The 24,713-nt window shown below is 22.6% G+C and overlaps 1 protein-coding gene across 1 annotated transcript; it reads left to right on the top strand.

Moving 5' to 3' along the window:
- The first annotated feature begins 255 nt into the window (after positions 1-255).
- Positions 256-24,713, top strand: LOC129963307 (WD repeat-containing protein 5-like). The gene is made up of 13 exons (XM_056077596.1): positions 256-403; positions 2,679-2,778; positions 4,831-4,904; positions 5,131-5,220; positions 6,553-6,642; positions 8,176-8,259; positions 10,006-10,061; positions 10,413-10,456; positions 11,513-11,585; positions 12,100-12,133; positions 12,766-12,837; positions 20,798-20,885; positions 24,515-24,713. Exons 1-13 carry the CDS (start codon positions 362-364, stop codon positions 24,610-24,612), a joined length of 945 nt encoding a protein of 314 aa, XP_055933571.1. The 5' UTR covers positions 256-361; the 3' UTR covers positions 24,613-24,713.

Here is a 24,713-nt window from a genome sequence, read left to right as displayed (position 1 = left end):
TAAAATTATGATTGGATAAAACTGCTTTCATTGGAGCATACCCTCCTTAATTTACCGTCATTCATATAACCCGGGTATCCATTTTCCAAAAGTTAATAAAGATTTTTGTAACTGTTTCGAATTTCTATTTGGAAGAGAAAATTGGCATTTTATTTATTTTAGGGTTTGTGGTTAATTAGAAATGTTTCCTATTTTGTATAAATTTGGTGATTAATTCCACGAAATCGAAATAAGAACCAGTAGAAATAAATGAAGTGAAATGCGCATACAAGCACGCGTAGCGTAAACATATGAGTTCAATGAGTTGAAAACGTGAATTTTATTAAAAATTGTTTTAATTTATTTGCCTGAGTTGTCTGAAATGTCTAGAATATATCAGAATCATCAGATGTTAGAAGAAGAGGTAATAACATTAGTTTCTAATGGGATTTAATTTGCTATCTTTTCAAAGGAAAATATGCGTATAACACTGCCGGCAGATCGGTGATCCACTTTAAAGATTCTAAATATATATCTTGCTATCTCTTAAAAAAACATAACACTAGTTAAAATATCTGTCAGAAGTTATAAATTTGAAAAATATTTTCAGCCTTATTTTTATACGTAGTTTATTGTTCCTTATTATTGTTCTTATGTTTCAATATTCTACAAATGACAGCTGTTTCGAAATCAAAACTGTTTTTTTGAGGATGTGTAAACGTTATCTGATTTGTTCACTAAATTCATATCACTTTTGAAAAATACACTCACATGTTATCTCTGATATTTATGCCCTAATAAGCATGATTTGAAACTTTAAAAAAAAAAAAAAATAAGCACGCCATGTTATTAGCGACTGAAAGTTTTCTTTTTTATTCTGATGTTTAAAACATTTTTTTTTTCTTAATTTAACAGTTTTAAGATCAGTTTTAGTTGCTGATTTCAAGGCATAGTATATTTCAATAAATTTATAGTTTATATTTATTTTTTATTGAAAATAGGAGCATTTATTAAAGAAAGTACAGGAAAATCGCCATCTTCACAGCTTTAAAAAGTTGATGAATGCCAAAAATGCATGTCAATTTATCAAAAGTTTATGCTATACTAGATATCTTCACTATTGTAATTACTGTGGATAATATTTGAAACAAAATTACACTTCAGAACAGTTAACAATGCTTTCTTTGTTGTCAACCATCACTTTATATTAAATTGATAAGCTCAAATAAATATATTATCAGACATGTAGGAATTCTTATAGAAAAAGAACACAAACAAAAATTGTGGTGGAAAATGTTAAGTTATAGTTAAAAATCAATGTTAACAATGCAAACATTATTTATTTTTTTATGGTTTGAATTGGGTATTAATATAAAAGTAATGAAGCATGTAAAATAATGTAATTAAACTTTTGTACTTACCATAAACTGTGAAATGATTTTTAAAAAAGTATTTTTAATTTTCCCCTTTAAATGGAGGTGGCATTCAGTGTAATATTTTAAGTATTATTTCTGATATAAAAGTATGAAAATTTTTAACCTTTTACATTTGAAATTTAGTATTTTAATTGATGATGAAGTAATTGTTAATTTTCAAAGGCATCAGTAAAATAAATAATTAATAAAATTATTTTCAGAAACATGTTTACTAAATTAATTTTATAAGAAAATTTATTTCAATATGATTAATAAATGCATCAAAAATAAAATGTCTCAATTTCTCAAAATAAAGCATTTGTTCACTTTAAATTTTTCTAACATTAATAATACTTTTTTTAAATCCCAGATATCTGCTTTTATATTTATTTGCATTAAAAATTAGTAAAAAACTATATTGTTTTCATTTTTTAAAAGAATTTCCAGCATACTTTAAAAAGAAAAAGAAAAAAAAAATGTAATGGTAAGAGAAAAACTTGTAACCATTCATATACAGCTCAAGTAGTTTGCATTTAATTTTATATACACTTGTTTATGTTATATTTTTATACATTTTTCTTACATTATGGTCATCATTCTTTGGTTATTATTATTATATGTTTTGATGTTATTTGAATATGTTTTTGTTATTTTCACATTGAATTGAAAGCCAATCATTTTATAACTTTTTGGACATAATATTAGATATTAAGTTCATCAATAAAATAAAACCTGTTCTGAGATTTCTTTCTGAATCTTAGAATTTTGTCTAAGATTGTAAATTTTTTTTCTTAACACAATGAAGGTTTTCTCAATTTAGAGTTAGGGGCCTACAGTTTCTTGACAGGTTAAGACAGTTTTCCCATATATCATGAAAATAATGTTTATCTTCCCATCATCATCTGCCTTTTCGAGACTATCAAGTTTGTTTTAATTTTATTTTTATGATAAACAATTAATTATGGATGGCATTGTTTTGCAAGGACAGACAAATTAACTATTTCTATGTATATCTATTATATTTTACCAAAGTGTGCTTTTTTCATTTTATACTTATTATTCATGATTTCATAATTTTGCCCAGTAATAATATATAATTACTTTTAGTTGTGACATTTTAAAAATCTACTAGACTTTTTTTTTTATGTATTTAAGTTTTTTTTTTTTTTTTTTTTTTTAATATTTTCTTTTATAATTTCATTCTGTTCTGTTGTTGTTGTGTATGTATTCCCAATATTTCTTCGCTGGTGTTTCTTTTAATTTCCAAACTCTTTCTATTTTTAGCAGTCTCCTGATTTTTATTTAGTGGATACTTTAAGAGGTCACACATCATCAGTATCATGTGTAAAATTCAGCCCATCAGGAGAGTACTTGGCAAGTAGTTGTAAGTAAAACTTGAGCTTTTTATTAAAAAAATTCGTTTGCTAGTATTTAAAATTGACATACAAATTGCTGTTGTTCACTATATCTATATAAATATACATTCCTGTAAAAATAGGTTATGATTTTTTATAAAAAATTTATAAAGGAAAAAAATTTAGATTTCAAATAATAGTCCTTTTGAAAATTAAAGTGATCCTTAGTTATCTGACTTGAAATTATTTGTGACATAAATGTTAGTAATGGATTTTTTAATGGGTTTAATGCAAATAAAATGGCTGAATGTATGATTTAGAGGGGGGGGGAATGGATATTTATAGTCTTAGTTTAATATGGAAAAAAATGTGTGCACTGTAACTTTTATTTGGTAATAAATAACCTTTTTTCTGTTGTGAGGTTCTGTTTGCCAAACTCCTCATTTACAGAAGCCAAAAACAGGAAAGAAAAATCGCTTGTTATTCTGTTTGTATTATTTATTATAACAATGTAAAATGTGTAATTGAAAAATATTTATTTATTTTTGTGATTATCTATTAGTTTAAAAAAAAAGATTTTGCCACAAATTAATTCATTAGAAGCTGGAAACTATTCACATATTTTAAAAAAAATTTCAGTGATTTTCATTCTTTTGATAATAAATCACAAATATATTTACCAGAAACTTTTATCCACACATGAAATAAAGTATTTAAAATTCTGCTTTGATTGTGTGCCTCATTTTTCAATTTTCCTATGAAGTAATATATGTATGATGCGAATTTTAGAAAACACCAATTTTCACAAGAAGGTTGTTTGGAATTTTTGGCTTTATTTTTGCATCTTTATATATAAAATTCCAATATTTAAATATGATAAAACAACAAATCCTATATTTGATTTTTGCTTTGAATAAGTTTACACTGATTTCTCCAAATATTGTTACATGAGTTCTCCATCCTGCAACCAAATTACCTATCAAATAAACTTGCAATTTTAGAAAATCAGTAGATTTGGAAATAAAAATTGAAATTATCATGCAACTATATTTTTTAATATTCAGATACATATAATGGAGAATTAATTCTTTACCTTATTACACTTTGGTATATATTTGAATGGAGTGAATTGTTAAAGCTCCTGTTATTGTCATTAAAGTCATTGTCAGCATCTTTATCCAAAAGTTCTGTAACAATTTCATTAGGTATAATTACATCATCATCCTAGTTTCTCTTTCATTATGTTGATGCATGGAACATTCCTTCAGTAGAAATAAATTACAAAAGACTTCATTTCGTGCTTCTTAAAATAATAAGCATTTTTACGCACCATTGAAACCCTTGCCCTTTTAAAAGATCTGTTTTTTAATATCTTAATTGACCTGGATTTGAAAGTGACCAAGATTTAATTATGCTCTTTAAAAATCTTGAAGTAAATAATTCTTTGTATGCTAAAATTTTTATTTCTTATCAAAATGTACTATATATTTGTTTATAAAAATAATTTTGTAAAGGACTGTCACAAAAGATAATTGGATTGTTAAGAGTGAATGGGCCAAAAAAATAAATTGTCAGTCTGAGATAAAAAAAAATTGACCATTTTTGTTGTGCAATTTTAAAACAGTGTTTTTTGAATGTTGACAAATTTTATTATGATTTGGAAATCAATAAACCATTGGTTTACTCATACTAATAAGATTATTTTTAGAAAAATCTTCTCATTGTATGCATTTCAAAAAAATTTTTGTGACAGACAATTGTAAAATTCAAATAAAGATATTTGTCAAGGAAATAACTTGTACTTGAAACAAATTTTTAAAATAACTTAATTAATGCTTTGCTTATTAGCCAGTCAAGCATCCTTGCTTCGTAAGTTCTGCAGCTAATCTGATGAAAGTAAATAGTTCTTCTGACTTAGCTTATCTTATAAATTCATTTAGCATGAGGCACTATTTTTTAAATTTTTTTATTCTGTATTATTTGTTACCTGAATTTAAATATTTCTATGTAAATGTAAAATGTAGTTTGCATTTTTCTATTCAAGATACATTTTAAAAGTGAATTCTTTTTTTTTTTTATAGCTTTTGACACATTTATAAAACTGTGGTCAGTTAATGATGGAAAACTGCATAGCAGTTTATCTGGTCATAAAGAAGTGAGTTGTATACATTTATGTTCTAATTCTTGTTTCATGTTTTGTATGATTTATAGTATAAGTACTTTATGATTTTTTTTCTTCTGGAGAAATTTGGTAATTTTTGAATAAACTTTTATAAATTTTTTTTTTATTTATTGTATTTTATTCTTTTTGAATATCTTATGTATTGGTAATGATGGACTATAGATATGCACAGTTTTTATTCAGATTATTTATTTTACAGGGTATATCAGATATTGCTTGGTCAGCAGACAGTCATTATATTGTTAGTGCTTCAGATGACAAAACACTGAAACTTTGGGATGTCCGCACTGTAAGTATTATCATATTCTATGTTATATATATGCATTATATATTTCCGCATATGAACTACAAGTTCTTAGAACTTCCTAAAGTTACACTATTGGTGGTAGCTTATATACAGAACCAATAATCTTTGAAAAAGCATAGATACACTTTTGTTAGCCAGGAAATAGTGAAAAATTCCTAAATATCGCCAAATGTAAAACTTTTTATTTCTAGAACCTATATTTTGTAAGTTTAAAAAAAATTAATTTTAAATGAAATGAGTTATTCTTTTTGTGAAAATTATAGTTTGCTGTGTCAGATAAAAGATTTTAGGAGAAATGCTGAGCATTCATGCTATTAGAAATTTCAATAAACATGATCATTATAGTTTGCAACTTGCAATATGAGAATCCCCCCCCCCCCTACTTATCTTCCAAACAAAAAATAAAATGGCACGAAAAATAATACTAGTGCAGACACAACCGATCGTATACAAGACAGCAAATGATCAAGAAAAGTGTGCGATCTTCAGATAGAGTTACCTGAGTTAAAATTATTGTTATTGACATCTGGCATTTTTCTTTTATCAATTTGATTGAAACATATTCCACCAGTTTAACCTGCTCAACAGTATTTTTTTCCCACCTGGTAAAATGCATGAAATCTACAGAATTTTTTTAATAATTTTTATTATGGATTATACATAAGTTTTGAAAAGAAAAAAAATACACTCTCAGTTTCTGCACTGATCAGTTTTTTTTTTCAGGAGTATGCATCAAATAAAAAAAATGAAGATTAAAAAAAGTGTTTTGTTTTCATTCATATTTTTAAAGCTATACGTTAAATTTTGTGCTAGTTTTCTCTTGTAGGCTGAACTTGTTACCTTGTAAATTAATTGCATTCTAAGCTGTTTTTTGCAGTGATATTACAAGTACATTTACTTTCCTCAGTTAATGTTTAAGGCTCATTCGCAAAGGAATTTTTGTCGTTTTGTTCTGAGAAATAACTTATTCTGCATATATATATATATTCTGTGTGTGTGGAAATTAAAATCCTGGTATGAAATTTCTTGTGCATTTTCTTCACATATGTTAATTTTTTATTATTATTATTTGCATTTAAAAAAATTTAAATTTAAAAGAAAATTAAAAATAAATGCTTACAAGTAAATCAGATTTTTCAATTTTATAGAATATATATATTTATATGTATTTTATAGGATTCTGATGTTATATTATGAAAAGAATGTTTTCTATTCTGATTGATATATATTATGTAATTATTCATTAAACATAATTATTTATCATTTTGAATTATATTGAATATTTTATATGGATAATTGTCTTTTTTTTTTCAGGAGAGATGTACTAGAACATTCAAAGGTCATAAAAAATATGTATTTTGCACTGCTTTTAATCCAAAGTCAAATTTAATATTATCTGGTTCTGTAAGTTTTCATTATTATCTTATGTAACTATATATATTATTTCCAGAATCATAAATTTCAATCAGAAATCTCATCTAGTATTGATTCCCCTCCCACGGTTCTTAAAATTTGTGCATGTTTAAGAAAAGTTTTAAAGCAAAATAAACATTAAAAACAATATTAAACTGAAAAACAATGCTAAATAATTTTTAAAGTTTGGAAGTATACTTTATTTCAAATAAAAGAGACACTCATAAAAAAAATCCCTACCATTAATTGTAATTTTAAGATTTCTAAAAAGGAACTCCAAGCTGTCTTTGCATATTTGTGTCAAATAGTGAGGTTAAGATTATCCTTTATCTGAAAACTTTAGAGTAGTAATTAAGTAATGATTTTTAATAAAGATCAAGGGACCTAAAATTTTTTGAGGGGTTGATTGTAAGAATCTCAAAATTGTTTGATGCAAAAATAAATGCATTTGCTATTCTTTAGCAAATATAGAACAAATACAGGTAGTTATATATGTGTAATATTATAATAGATACTGCAGATTTTTTTCTTGAATCACATCTTCTATTTTCTTCTTTGAATGTGGCAGAAAATTTCATTTAACTAATAGATTTGTATTTATGATTGTTAATCATATTGACTTGTTCACTACCTCATATCTAAAAACAAAGATATCATAGAAATACATCCTAGTCTTTTATGCTTTTGAAATAGGAGCTTTCCTATTTCAGAAATGAAACAAAAAGTATTGTTTGTGCATCCATGTAAGACAAGTGAAACAATAACTATTAGATCCTGAAAACTCTAGAGAAAAGTTTGTAATTTGAGCTTTAAATAAAGGTATTTTTATTGCTAAATTCAAAAATTTTACTACAAAACTAATTTTAAAAACAAATGAATTTATATAGTTTCCCATTCCCCTCATTGTCACATATTTTGTGAAGAGGGGAAAGCTTATTAAAAATGCTTAAAATTGTAAAGTTTAAAATTAATGGTCATGGTCCAGTACGTAAAAATGCATCATATATGTAATGAATCTTTCTTCTCTAAAACTTCTTTGAATTTTGATGCAGTCTTAACTGATATATTTCTTAAATTTCTTTCATTAGAAACAAACCACTGACTTTGACTATCAAAATCCATCATTAAAATACCGAGTCAATTAATTTTACAGTTTTCCTGTTTTCATTTTGTACATGTTTACTTTAGTGCAGCATCTGTTGGTTGTTTTCTTTAGGACAGAAAGCAATTAAAATTAAATTCTGTTAGCCATTTTTTTTTTATTATGATGCAAATTTGAGAGATTTGTTTTTTGCATTTTCATTTCTTGAACTCACATAAATTAGTAGTTCCAAAATTAATTAATTTCAGACTGAGAAAATAATTTAAAAATAAAGAAGTGAACATTTTGTGAGATTTCAACTCCCTTCCCTCTCTTTTTCTTATAATTTGATAGATTATTCAAACATCTATTATTGAATTATAATATAGCAATTTTTAACATTATAACAGCAATAATGATTTTGCTTGTTTTAATATTTCAAGGATGATGAAACTGCTAAACTATGGGATGTGAGGTCTGGCAAATGTATAAAAACATTAACATGTCATGGAGATAGAGTAACAGCTGTAAGTAAATTTATGTTTAATTGTGGGAAATTGTTCTATATTTAATTAGTTTGTACCTATTTCCTCTTTGGTCTTTCATTAATTTATAATCACATGTTTCTATTTTAGTTTTCTTCTATACATTAATTATTTTCATTTTAAAATTATAGTAAAAAAGTTATACTTTTTATACATTATAATAGTGAAATGAATTTTTTACCTTATCAAATTAATTTAATAATACAGTTATGTGATTCAGTTATGAATTTTAATTAAATGTCTTGATTCTGCCAAGTTTAAATTTCATATGGGCTTCATAAATGGCAGAAATTAAATCTCCTAACCATGGCTTTCTTTCTACTATCAAAGCTGAGATTTTACACCAATTCAGCCCACAAAGAAGTACAGAAAGTACAAATATTAATTAGAGTCAAACATAAAGTTTAGAGGAAGAGAAAATTTGCTTGGATGATTAAGCTTCTTTCTAAAAATTAATGTTTTCTACAGAAGTTTAATTATTGAAGGTTTTGGTATAGTTTGACAACAAATAATATCTGTATGAAGGGAGTGAAAATACTCAACATGAAGAAATTAATCCAGCCCTTCCTTGCTAGTTGGGTTAAATTGAATGGCTACCATCCTTGCAATATCAACAGAAATTAAGGATGAAGCTTTAATGCCCATAGCCAGGTATGGCCCAACTCCTTCCATAAGAGATGCATTCTGTCATTATTGTGGATAATTTGACCCCGCAACATTGTTATTTTCTATAGGGAAGAGAGAACCTGCTTATTTATCTTTCAGTTTCTCATCTACAGAGTTGTGGTAGTACTTGGCAGTATAAAGGAGTAATCATGAAATAGCTATCTCTATCTTGCCAAAACACCCAAAATGAATGAAATTGTTAACATTGTAACAACAGAATATGAAAATTGAGGTTGGAGTACTATGACCAGTATACAGCCAAAATTCTCCTGTAGGAGATATGTCCCATCATTGTAGTGGAGGTTGCCTAATGTCGCAATATTACTTTGCCTACCAGAGCATCAACAGCTTATTTATGCATTATGTTACCCCGTTTATAGGATGTTGTAAAAAGTAACTACAAAGAATTCCCCTGTTGTGCCATAACCTTTGTGGTGAACTAAATGACAGAATTGCTGCAACAAATAGCATAAGATTCTGTGATCAATGCAAAGAAGTGCTTGTGAATTGATTTAATTGCTTGCCTCTCACACAGAGATACCAACCAACAATATGTCTAACAGAACATATTGTTACCAACATTATGCCTAGACATTACTACATCATTAGTGTACTCCTATTTCTGTTTTTTGAGCCTGCTCATTATTTAGAACAACTTCTCATCCTTATATCGGATGTCTTCCCTGTGGAATATAGTAAAATTGACGAATTCTTGAATAAAATGAATTAATTGACCAAGATCTTGAATGAAATGAATTAGTGACTACTGACTGTTATCTAAATGAGAAAGTTATAATCTGTCATTAAAGTAGCTCTGCATTCATATTTATTTTGGATTTTCTGATTTAGAAATTTTTGTTTTTTATTATATTTTTATAAAGTATTATGATTAAAACATTGAATACATTATTTATTTATTTATTCAATATTGTTATTATTTAAAAAATGAATTTGTATGAAATTGATTTGGAAGTTATTATTGAAATGTGTCTGTTTCATTTTGTTGAATTTATAATAAAGTTAATTTTTCTTTCAATTTACCATATTATATTTCAATTTCAGGTTGGTTTTGATATTTCATCTCATTACATAATGACAAGCAGTCTTGATGGTTTCTGGTAATCTTTTTTTTTTTTTTTTTTCTATTTAAATTTTTTTTGTTTTTGTTTTGCATAATACTATAAGATTGTATTCATTTATATCACATACATATAGAAATTGAGAAATTGTTGCATTTGTTTATTTTTAATGATTTATTATTAAACACAATAGCAAACATTGGTGAATATTCACAAAAAGCATGCTAATGTTTTAATGTATTATTAAAATTTAGTGATACAGTTTTTTTTTTAAGTATAGTCTTTTAAACATTTTATGCATTCAGTTAGTTATTCTGTTTTAATATAATTCATTTTCTATGGGTATTTTTCATATGCATTAACTAGGACTATATTAACTCTTTATTTTAGTCATGTATATGATGCAAGAAAAAGGCAAGTCATTCACAGTTTTGGTAAGTAAATATTTTTAAGATGGTTGTTTTTATATTTATGCTATATAAAATATACTTTTACAAGCATATTAATAGATAGATGAAGCTAAATAATTTTATTTCTCTTATCAGATAAAGTTTATTATTTGCTTTTTTATGTTTTATAATTTAGAATGTGTATTAAAAAACAACTCTCAATTTTTGCTACAGAATATGATTTTCATATTTTAGCATTTACTTTTATAATATTTAGTGATGTAATTTCTTATATTAAATTAAATTTCATCAGGTTTTTTTTTTGTAATAAAATATTAAAAATCTGAATTTTAAGGGAACGTAATCTTTTTATATTAGAAATCATATTTTGATTAACATTCTGTCATGATGAAATTTATTACTTTTATTTCAGTATGATGTATGTGTAGATAATATAATTATGTCAATAATCATTAAAACTCTTCTTTGTTAATGCATTGTTATCGTAAGTAGTTGGTTTATTTTGAGTGTATATAATAGCTTATATTTGCTGTGATGCAGTTTTTATTCATCTACAAATTGGGTGTTAGTGCCACAATAAACTGATCATGTGATAGCATTTAATTAATTTTTAATAATTCAATAATTTATTTTTTATAGTTACTAATCTATTTTCAAAATAATATTCTAAGTATTATTTCTTTGTGAATATTTTAGTCCAATTGAAAATTGCTTTTTTTTCTCTGTATATCCGTTCAACTGTCAGGGAATCTTAAGAGTTTCCGAGTTCTGAGGTATACTCTGTGAAAAGAAAGAAAGTCAGAATTTGTATGAAAATAAAAGTATTTTTTAAAATATTATATTAAAAATAAAAATAATACAAATTGGACATAATTTTTTATTAATAATACCTCAAGCTAATTCTGTATGCCACTGTAAGTTAATGGAATACACTTTATGTAAATAATATCAAGTGTTTTATATATATATATCCAGCAGATATGCCAGTTCTTTGTTTTTTGTTACCCTTTTGATAATAATTTAATAAAAAATAATATATTGTAGAATGTTAAATGAAGAATATCGTTTTTTAAAATCTAGGTGAAGGTGCTCCTATCTCTTATGCTAAATTTTCTAGAAATGGAAGATTTATTTTAGCTTCAACTCAAGATGAGTAAGTAAATATGTTTATTATTATTTTGCATGTGAAGCATATCACAGTCTTTTTTTTTTTTTTTTCATTATGTGTAGTTTCAGTTTATTAATTTTTCAAAAAAATGATCAAAACTTTAAAATGTTGAAGTAAAATAATTTAAGGCTGTATTTTTAAAATGAAAGTCATGTCTTACTAATTCTTCCCTTTTCGTTATTTAAAGAAGCTGTATACCTATGTTATGTACTCTGTTTACTGCTTCATTAAATGAAGATCTATTTATTATTTAGGAACTCAAAAACTGTGAAAATCTATAGAATGATTTCCTATAGGACTTTTTAGCATTTATTATTTATTAAATTATATATGCATTAAAAATCATAGTGAATATCTTTTGAGTATACATATTTTAGAGGAAAAAACAAACAAACTTGTTCTTGTTCAAAAATATATAAGGTGCATTTCAAAAATAATTTTTTTTTTATTTTTAAAATGAATATAGAGATATATTTATCACTGCTATTTTATTTTCCAGCACTATCAAACTTTGGGACTATGCTAATTCAAAGGTTTGTAAAGTAATTTTTTTTTTTTTATTTATATCTGAAGCATTTTTGAACTTATAGCTTATTAAAAAATATAAATGCTTTGAAACTATTTTTGTTTTGTTGCGAGTGTGCATGAAGAATGTTTAATTCTATAATTAAAATACTCTAGGATATTTTAAAATATTGTTATGCTTATTTTGTTGTGAATTTTTTATGTATATATGAACTTTTGTAATTGGCAGTTTTTCATTCAATCATCAGCACTATTTATATTTTTAACTTTATTCATATTATCGTTTAAAATTTTTGTTAATTAATATATAGACAAGGAGATTATAAACAATGTTTCAGTTTTATTTTAAACAAAATAGAAAAATATATTTGATTAGATGACATTTTTTTTCCCTAAGGCTTTTTATATTTATTTAAAACTCATTTTATAATTACGTATAGGCTCATTTAACTTTTACAAATTTATGGTTGTAAAATGTCTGATTTTTATTATTTTTTTAATAAGTGTTTACCATTTTATTAGTATTTGTTGTCCACCATTTTATTAGTTTTTATTTTTTAATTGCAACTCAAAAAGGGCTTGAAAAATTGTATTGATTAGAATGGAAAGAAAAAATAGTGATTAAATATTTCTCTTTCAGTATGTGAAATGGTACACAGGACATAAAAATAGTTTATATTCCATATTTGCTGCTTTTACTACTGGAGGAAAGGTATTGTGTTAAATATATATAACTACGTATACATATGCATGTATTCGCTATGTTCATTACAATTTCCCTTATAATTCATATTGTTAAATAATTTAGGTTTTTCTTTTTATCTTTGACTCTTTATTAAGAATATCTAAATCTGTTAACTTAAAATTGTAATAAAAATGTATATTTAAACTTTATTAATGATTGATAATAAATGATTTTTTCTCTCCTTATTTTATGAGTAAAAGTATATTATAAACTTTCACTTTAAATGACAAATTGTAGAACCCTGTTATATTACAAATTATTTTAACAACTATTTAAAAATATTTAAACTTGAATAATATTTTGGAATTGTATTGTTTGATGTAGTTGTAAAAGATATTGTGTTAAATATATATAACTATGTATATAAGCATATATTCACATAGTTCATTACAATTTCCCTTATAATTCATATCGTTAAACAATTTAGGTTTTACTGTTTATCTTTGATTCTTTATTAAGAATATTTAAATCTGTTAACTTAAAATTGTAATAAAAATGTATATTTAAACTTTATTAATGATTGATAATAAATGATTTTTTCTCTCCTTATTTTATGAGTAAAAGTATATTATAAACTTTCACTTTAAATGACAAATTGTAGAACCCTGTTATATTACAAATTATTTTAACAACTATTTAAAAATATTTAAACTTGAATAATATTTTGGAATTGTATTGTTTGATGTAGTTGTAAAAGATATTGTGTTAAATATATATAACTATGTATATAAGCATATATTCACATAGTTCATTACAATTTCCCTTATAATTCATATCGTTAAACAATTTAGGTTTTACTGTTTATCTTTGATTCTTTATTAAGAATATTTAAATCTGTTAACTTAAAATTGTAATAAAAATGTATATTTAAACTTTATTAATGATTGATAATAAATGATTTTTTCTCTCCTTATTTTATGAGTAAAAGTATATTATAAACTTTCACTTTAAATGACAAATTGTAGAACCCTGTTATATTACAAATTATTTTAACAACTATTTAAAAATATTTAAACTTGAATAATATTTTGGAATTGTATTGTTTGATGTAGTTGTAAAAGATATTGTGTTATATATATATAACTATGTATATAAGCATATATTCACATAGTTCATTACAATTTCCCTTATAATTCATATCGTTAAACAATTTAGGTTTTACTGTTTATCTTTGATTCTTTATTAAGAATATTTAAATCTGTTAACTTAAAATTGTAATAAAAATGTATATTTAAACTTTATTAATGATTGATAATAAATGATTTTTTCTCTCCTTATTTTATGAGTAAAAGTATATTATAAACTTTCACTTTAAATGACAAATTGTAGAACCCTGTTATATTACAAATTATTTTAACAACTATTTAAAAATATTTAAACTTGAATAATATTTTGGAATTGTATTGTTTGATGTAGTTGTAAAAGATATTGTGTTAAATATATATAACTATGTATATAAGCATATATTCACATAGTTCATTACAATTTCCCTTATAATTCATATCGTTAAACAATTTAGGTTTTACTGTTTATCTTTGATTCTTTATTAAGAATATTTAAATCTGTTAACTTAAAATTGTAATAAAAATGTATATTTAAACTTTATTAATGATTGATAATAAATGATTTTTTCTCTCCTTATTTTATGAGTAAAAGTATATTATAAACTTTCACTTTAAACGACATATTGTTTTGAGTATTGTAGAACTCTGTTATATTGCAAATTATTTTAACAACTATTTAAAAATATTTAAACTTGAATAATATTTTGGAATTGTATTGTTTGATGTAGTTGTAAAAGATATTGTGTTATATATATATAACTATGTATATAAGCATATATTCACATAGTTCATTACAATTTCCCTTATAATTCATATCGTTAAACAATTTAGGTTTTACTGTTTATCTTTGATTCTTTATTAAGAATATTTAAATCTGTTAACTTAAAATTGTAATAAAAATGTATATTTAAACTTTATTAATGATTGATAATAAATGATTTTTTCTCTCCTTATTTTATGAGTAAAAGTATATTATAAACTTTCACTTTAAATGACAAATTGTAGAACCCTGTTATATTACAAATTATTTTAACAACTATTTAAAAATATTTAAACTTGAATAATATTTTGGAATTGTATTGTTTGATGTAGTTGTAAAAGATATTGTGTTATATATATATAACTATGTATATAAGCATATATTCACATAGTTCATTACAATTTCCCTTATAATTCATATCGTTAAACAATTTAGGTTTTACTGTTTATCTTTGATTCTTTATTAAGAATATTTAAATCTGTTAACTTAAAATTGTAATAAAAATGTATATTTAAACTTTATTAATGATTGATAATAAATGATTTTTTCTCTCCTTATTTTATGAGTAAAAGTATATTATAAACTTTCACTTTAAATGACAAATTGTAGAACCCTGTTATATTACAAATTATTTTAACAACTATTTAAAAATATTTAAACTTGAATAATATTTTGGAATTGTATTGTTTGATGTAGTTGTAAAAGATATTGTGTTAAATATATATAACTATGTATATAAGCATATATTCACATAGTTCATTACAATTTCCCTTATAATTCATATCGTTAAACAATTTAGGTTTTACTGTTTATCTTTGATTCTTTATTAAGAATATTTAAATCTGTTAACTTAAAATTGTAATAAAAATGTATATTTAAACTTTATTAATGATTGATAATAAATGATTTTTTCTCTCCTTATTTTATGAGTAAAAGTATATTATAAACTTTCACTTTAAACGACATATTGTTTTGAGTATTGTAGAACTCTGTTATATTGCAAATTATTTTAACAACTATTTAAAAATATTTAAACTTGAATAATATTTTGGAATTGTATTGTTTGATGTAGTTGTAAAAGATATTGTGTTAAATATATATAACTATGTATATAAGCATATATTCACATAGTTCATTACAATTTCCCTTATAATTCATATCGTTAAACAATTTAGGTTTTACTGTTTATCTTTGATTCTTTATTAAGAATATTTAAATCTGTTAACTTAAAATTGTAATAAAAATGTATATTTAAACTTTATTAATGATTGATAATAAATGATTTTTTCTCTCCTTATTTTATGAGTAAAAGTATATTATAAACTTTCACTTTAAATGACAAATTGTAGAACCCTGTTATATTACAAATTATTTTAACAACTATTTAAAAATATTTAAACTTGAATAATATTTTGGAATTGTATTGTTTGATGTAGTTGTAAAAGATATTGTGTTAAATATATATAACTATGTATATAAGCATATATTCACATAGTTCATTACAATTTCCCTTATAATTCATATCGTTAAACAATTTAGGTTTTACTGTTTATCTTTGATTCTTTATTAAGAATATTTAAATCTGTTAACTTAAAATTGTAATAAAAATGTATATTTAAACTTTATTAATGATTGATAATAAATGATTTTTTCTCTCCTTATTTTATGAGTAAAAGTATATTATAAACTTTCACTTTAAACGACATATTGTTTTGAGTATTGTAGAACTCTGTTATATTGCAAATTATTTTAACAACTATTTAAAAATATTTAAACTTGAATAATATTTTGGAATTGTATTGTTTGATGTAGTTGTAAAAGATATTGTGTTAAATATATATAACTATGTATATAAGCATATATTCACATAGTTCATTACAATTTCCCTTATAATTCATATCGTTAAACAATTTAGGTTTTACTGTTTATCTTTGATTCTTTATTAAGAATATTTAAATCTGTTAACTTAAAATTGTAATAAAAATGTATATTTAAACTTTATTAATGATTGATAATAAATGATTTTTTCTCTCCTTATTTTATGAGTAAAAGTATATTATAAACTTTCACTTTAAATGACAAATTGTAGAACCCTGTTATATTACAAATTATTTTAACAACTATTTAAAAATATTTAAACTTGAATAATATTTTGGAATTGTATTGTTTGATGTAGTTGTAAAAGATATTGTGTTATATATATATAACTATGTATATAAGCATATATTCACATAGTTCATTACAATTTCCCTTATAATTCATATCGTTAAACAATTTAGGTTTTACTGTTTATCTTTGATTCTTTATTAAGAATATTTAAATCTGTTAACTTAAAATTGTAATAAAAATGTATATTTAAACTTTATTAATGATTGATAATAAATGATTTTTTCTCTCCTTATTTTATGAGTAAAAGTATATTATAAACTTTCACTTTAAATGACAAATTGTAGAACCCTGTTATATTACAAATTATTTTAACAACTATTTAAAAATATTTAAACTTGAATAATATTTTGGAATTGTATTGTTTGATGTAGTTGTAAAAGATATTGTGTTAAATATATATAACTATGTATATAAGCATATATTCACATAGTTCATTACAATTTCCCTTATAATTCATATCGTTAAACAATTTAGGTTTTACTGTTTATCTTTGATTCTTTATTAAGAATATTTAAATCTGTTAACTTAAAATTGTAATAAAAATGTATATTTAAACTTTATTAATGATTGATAATAAATGATTTTTTCTCTCCTTATTTTATGAGTAAAAGTATATTATAAACTTTCACTTTAAATGACAAATTGTAGAACCCTGTTATATTACAAATTATTTTAACAACTATTTAAAAATATTTAAACTTGAATAATATTTTGGAATTGTATTGTTTGATGTAGTTGTAAAAGATATTGTGTTAAATATATATAACTATGTATATAAGCATATATTCACATAGTTCATTACAATTTCCCTTATAATTCATATCGTTAAACAATTTAGGTTTTACTGTTTATCTTTGATTCTTTATTAAGAATATTTAAATCTGTTAACTTAAAATTGTAATAAAAATGTATATTTAAACTTTATTAATGATTGATAATAAATGATTTTTTCTCTCCTTATTTTATGAGTAAAAGTATATTATAAACTTTCACTTTAAATGACAAATTGTAGAACCCTGTTATATTACAAATTATTTTAACAACTATTTAAAAATATTTAAACTTGAATAATATTTTGGAATTGTATTGTTTGATGTAGTTGTAAAAGATATTGTGTTAAATATATATAACTATGTATATAAGCATATATTCACATAGTTCATTACAATTTCCCTTATAATTCATATCGTTAAACAATTTAGGTTTTACTGTTTATCTTTGATTCTTTATTAAGAATATTTAAATCTGTTAACTTAAAATTGTAATAAAAATGTATATTTAAACTTTATTAATGATTGATAATAAATGATTTTTTCTCTCCTTATTTTATGAGTAAAAGTATATTATAAACTTTCACTTTAAATGACAAATTGTAGAACCCTGTTATATTACAAATTATTTTAACAACTATTTAAAAATATTTAAACTTGAATAATATTTTGGAATTGTATTGTTTGATGTAGTTGTAAAAGATATTGTGTTAAATATATATAACTATGTATATAAGCATATATTCACATAGTTCATTACAATTTCCCTTATAATTCATATCGTTAAACAATTTAGGTTTTACTGTTTATCTTTGATTCTTTATTAAGAATATTTAAATCTGTTAACTTAAAATTGTAATAAAAATGTATATTTAAACTTTATTAATGATTGATAATAAATGATTTTTTCTCTCCTTATTTTATGAGTAAAAGTATATTATAAACTTTCACTTTAAACGACATATTGTTTTGAGTATTGTAGAACTCTGTTATATTGCAAATTATTTTAACAACTATTTAAAAATATTTAAACTTGAATAATATTTTGGAATTGTATTGTTTGATGTAGTTGTAAAAGATATTGTGTTAAATATATATAACTATGTATATAAGCATATATTCACATAGTTCATTACAATTTCCCTTATAATTCATATCGTTAAACAATTTAGGTTTTACTGTTTATCTTTGATTCTTTATTAAGAATATTTAAATCTGTTAACTTAAAATTGTAATAAAAATGTATATTTAAACTTTATTAATGATTGATAATAAATGATTTTTTCTCTCCTTATTTTATGAGTAAAAGTATATTATAAACTTTCACTTTAAACGACATATTGTTTTGAGTATTGTAGAACTCTGTTATATTGCAAATTATTTTAACAACTATTTAAAAATATTTAAACTTGAATAATATTTTGGAATTGTATTGTTTGATGTAGTTGTAAAAGATATTGTGTTAAATATATATAACTATGTATATAAGCATATATTCACATAGTTCATTACAATTTCCCTTATAATTCATATCGTTAAACAATTTAGGTTTTACTGTTTATCTTTGATTCTTTATTAAGAATATTTAAATCTGTTAACTTAAAATTGTAATAAAAATGTATATTTAAACTTTATTAATGATTGATAATAAATGATTTTTTCTCTCCTTATTTTATGAGTAAAAGTATATTATAAACTTTCACTTTAAATGACAAATTGTAGAACCCTGTTATATTACAAATTATTTTAACAACTATTTAAAAATATTTAAACTTGAATAATATTTTGGAATTGTATTGTTTGATGTAGTTGTAAAAGATATTGTGTTATATATATATAACTATGTATATAAGCATATATTCACATAGTTCATTACAATTTCCCTTATAATTCATATCGTTAAACAATTTAGGTTTTACTGTTTATCTTTGATTCTTTATTAAGAATATTTAAATCTGTTAACTTAAAATTGTAATAAAAATGTATATTTAAACTTTATTAATGATTGATAATAAATGATTTTTTCTCTCCTTATTTTATGAGTAAAAGTATATTATAAACTTTCACTTTAAATGACAAATTGTAGAACCCTGTTATATTACAAATTATTTTAACAACTATTTAAAAATATTTAAACTTGAATAATATTTTGGAATTGTATTGTTTGATGTAGTTGTAAAAGATATTGTGTTAAATATATATAACTATGTATATAAGCATATATTCACATAGTTCATTACAATTTCCCTTATAATTCATATCGTTAAACAATTTAGGTTTTACTGTTTATCTTTGATTCTTTATTAAGAATATTTAAATCTGTTAACTTAAAATTGTAATAAAAATGTATATTTAAACTTTATTAATGATTGATAATAAATGATTTTTTCTCTCCTTATTTTATGAGTAAAAGTATATTATAAACTTTCACTTTAAACGACATATTGTTTTGAGTATTGTAGAACTCTGTTATATTGCAAATTATTTTAACAACTATTTAAAAATATTTAAACTTGAATAATATTTTGGAATTGTATTGTTTGATGTAGTTGTAAAAGATATTGTGTTATATATATATAACTATGTATATAAGCATATATTCACATAGTTCATTACAATTTCCCTTATAATTCATATCGTTAAACAATTTAGGTTTTACTGTTTATCTTTGATTCTTTATTAAGAATATTTAAATCTGTTAACTTAAAATTGTAATAAAAATGTATATTTAAACTTTATTAATGATTGATAATAAATGATTTTTTCTCTCCTTATTTTATGAGTAAAAGTATATTATAAACTTTCACTTTAAACGACATATTGTTTTGAGTATTGTAGAACTCTGTTATATTGCAAATTATTTTAACAACTATTTAAAAATATTTAAACTTGAATAATATTTTGGAGTTGTACTGTTTGATGTAGTTGTAAAATATCTAATGCATGCATATCAACAACACAATTTAATAATAATAATAATAAAAATTAGAAGAGAAATTTTAAACTTAATTAGAAATGTATTTTAAGAACATTAGACATATGTATTGAACATTGTATATGTATGTGAACATTAAACTTTGTGTATATGTTCATTAAATCGAAGGTTTAATGTATATTTGTATTTGAATTGATTCATTAAAAGTTATTGAAATTTTTAATTTCAGTATGTAGTATCAGGATCTGAAGACAACAATATTTATATATGGCATTTGAATTCAAGGAACTTAGTTCAAACTTTGGAAAGCCATTCAGGTAATAAAAAGATCTTTCTTATGTATTAAAAAGACATATTTAAGTATTGACAATTTAAATGAGTTATAAATTATATTTTTTATAGAATTTTATATAGAATTATATTCATTACAAAAGGAATTTTTTTATGTGATGAATTAATTAGTTTAATTTGTTTTCCTATGGGTGAATAATTTGAATTTAAAAAAATGCCTTTTTATTATTAACTTAATTTTGGATTTCTTATGATTAATTTGAATTTATGAGAAAACGTTTTGTAGAAATGAAATTAATAATATTATAGTTATGCTATTGTGATTTACCATTACCATTTATTGTTTTCAAAATTTAATACAGAAGTTCAAAGCATTTGCATTGCATTGGAAAATTTCTTTTGTAATGCATCTTGATTAATTTTTGATGATTTTCTTTTCTCATCCTCCTTTTATTATGACAAAATAATATAAGACAAGAATCATCTCGCATCTAAAGTGGTGCAAATTTATCTATTGCATTATGTTCAGTGTAAATGTTAAACACATTAGACATTTATACATCTTAGTGTCTTAATTATAGACACTCTATTTGTGTTAATCTGTTTATCTACTTGCATTGTTTTCATTAATTTCTCATATAATCTATATGTATAAAGCTGAGTATCTCTGTGTATATTCTTTATAAAAATATCTGCGTTTTGCTCATCTTGATGAAAAATATGAAGTTTTGTATATGTGTTTTGCACCAGAGCAAAATTATTTTCTGCTTTTCAAAGAACAAAAGCCAAATAAAATTTCATTATATTGAAATATAAGCAATAATTTGGTATTTTTTTTAGGATAGGGTTTAAAAATATTATCTGAAAAAAATAATATTTAACATCATCTTAAAATTTAAAAAAATGACTTTTTAATGACACTATTTGTTAAAATTTTGTTTTAATTTTTATTATTTAAAAGAAATAATTTTTGTTTCATTTGTCATTGTTGTATTTATTATTGTAATATCATTCAAACTAATTTCATGCTTTCATGTTTGATTTAATGCAACTTTTAATTGCTTGAGATAAAAAAATTTTATGGATTATTTTCACTTGAAATGACATATTATGTTGGTTTTAACATTTTGTCTTCATTTATTTTTCATTCTGTTAAAAAAAAAAAAAAAGCTTGTTAATTTTACATTTTTTTTCCCTTCAAAAATACATTTACTAAATACTTAAATAATTTTTTTTTTCTTTTCTTTGCAATTTTCTTACAAATTTTGACTAAGAAAAATAAAAGCAGTATTTTTTTATTCAAGAATTTATAATTTGGAAATTTCAATCAGTTAAAATATCATTTTGGCCATTTTAAAGCACAGTGTAATTTTTTGAATAATAACTCATAAATTTTGTACTTGATTTAATGTGATTATGATGTAATCATTATTTGGATACTTTATTCTGAAATCAGACATAAATAAGGATTTTAACATACATTTCAATATTCACTAAATTTATTATTTTAAAATTGCAACTTTAAATTTTATTGTATTCTATATTAATAATTTAATAGGATATAATATTTTTAGTGAACCAGCTATTTCCCAATAGCCACTATGTTTTATAAAAGTGTCTGCTAAGATTTATAGAAATTAAAAAAGTTCAATTTCACAAGAGGAAAGAAAATACATTTGGTTGCTCAATATTTGCTTTTGCCTATTGAATACCAGCTTGATTACTATATATGTTTTCTGGTTATATATTCATTATTTTTATTATGAAATAATAAATATTAATATTATATTCTCTGGTTTATAAGATATATTAATGACCTTATCATTTTCAATATATTTAGCTGTATAATGAAAAGAAATGGGATTCTTTAATATGATAGTTATATAATTTTGTACCCAGAGTTCATAGTATAAGGAAAAGCACTTAAATTTGTAAGCCATTTTTAAGCAATTTAAAAGTGTTTAGTTTTGAAGAAAAAAAGTTTCTTCAAAAGTGTTTAATTTTCTAAAACGTTTGAAGAAAGCTTTTTGTTATGTTTCCCCCCTTGTCAAGTACGAAATATAATAATTTGAAAGCTTGATAATAAAAGCATATTTAACTAGATTTATCAAGAAAGAAAACCTATAAAGGACAAATTAGAAGAAATCCAGGGTCAAACAGGTCCTGGAGTTTCAATGCATATAAAAATAACAAAGAGCTTCCCTCCCCCCTCCCCTTGCTTTCTCTCTCTCTTCCCCCCCCCAACAATATGCATTCTTTTCTGTTAATGAAAATGAACTAAAAAAACTAATTTAGAACATGGCATTGTACTATCAACAATTTCATGGTAGTTTTATTAATCAGTGCTTTAGTTTTTAGCTTTATAAAAGACCATGAATAAAATTATTAAATATAGTGAGTTAGGAGGAGGATATTTAAGCTCTATCCACCCATGACAGTCTTATTTGTTGTTACAAAAATCAAATACAACATTTTTTGGTTATGCCATTTTTCATCATTGTTGATATTTTCAGAAGGGATGTAATCCTATAAAATTTTAATATTTTATTAATTTGACATAATTTTTTATCTTTTCTACTTAATGGTAAAAGCTTAATGGCATTAGCTTTTGATAGCTTTTTCATTTTTATGATCATTTTTATTTTTTTGTCAAAACAAAAAGACGTTATTTGTTTTACAATACAAAGTATTATAAATTTGTATTACAAAGATGTGGAAATATAGAAATAAATATTAAAATTAAAAGAAAGTAAATTAAAATTTGAAAAATAAATCTATAAAAACTTTGCATTATTATAAAATAGTAAACATCTTATGCTATGCAGGTTTATGTTTACACAAGTTTACGTATGCATACATGTACAAAGGTACTTATTTCTTTTTCTGGTGAAAATGCTTAAAAGTACTTAATTGTTGTAACAATTTCTCACTATATATCTTAGTACATTACTTAGAACACTTGCACAGTTCATTATTCAACTTGACTTATTTCATGATCACAAAAAAGGGATTTTGATATCAAATTTTCACTCATTAAAATATCCATGGTTTAAAATTAATACCAAAGTATTAAATATTAATAATAAATAAATAAACAAACAAACAAGATTGTACTCTCATTTTTATTATTTGTAAGTTAATAATTTTGTAATAAAATTGTAATTTTTAATGGTAACAATTTATTTTTAATTATTATGTAGTCATTAATCAAAAGCAAAAATTCTTACCATTAATAATTCATTCATACTCAAGAGTAAGAATATTTTAAATTGCTAATTAACTATTTTTGAGTAAATTATTCAACAAAATATAAATATGCACAGAATGATTTATTATTTTTTAAACTAATAATAAATTCAAGGGGAAAAAAAAAGATTAAAGAAGCACAAGAAAATTTTTATGATAAAAATTCATCTTAGAAATGAGAGTTTAATTATACTTTGGTAATTATGTAAAATTTGATTTTCCTCCCCCATTTTAAGCAAGAATAAATGAAAAAGTTATTATTTTGTTAATCATTATAATGTTAAGACATATATTAAGAATTTTTTGAAAAATTGTATGTTTTATTTATGTTTCATTTACAATCTTTCTATATTTACATTATAGTTGTGTAAAATTGCTGATATATACATTTTTTTCTTTCTTACTCTAGATGTTGTGCTGTGCGTTGATTGTCATCCAGAACAAAATGTTATAGCTTCAGGAAGCTTAGATTCAGAAAATAACATTAAATTATGGAAAATGAGATGATCGCCTTTTATTTACATAACCAGAATATCTATTATAGTTAGTTACTCATAGACTTTTATCATTGTAATTTTCAGCATATGCTTTCATGTAATATGTATATA

This window comes from Argiope bruennichi, chromosome 3 (assembly GCF_947563725.1).
Source record: "Argiope bruennichi chromosome 3, qqArgBrue1.1, whole genome shotgun sequence".
Classification (NCBI taxonomy): Eukaryota; Metazoa; Arthropoda; class Arachnida; order Araneae; family Araneidae; genus Argiope; species Argiope bruennichi.
Note: the sequence above shows the minus strand (reverse complement) of the source record. Positions and strands in the feature narration are given on the sequence as shown.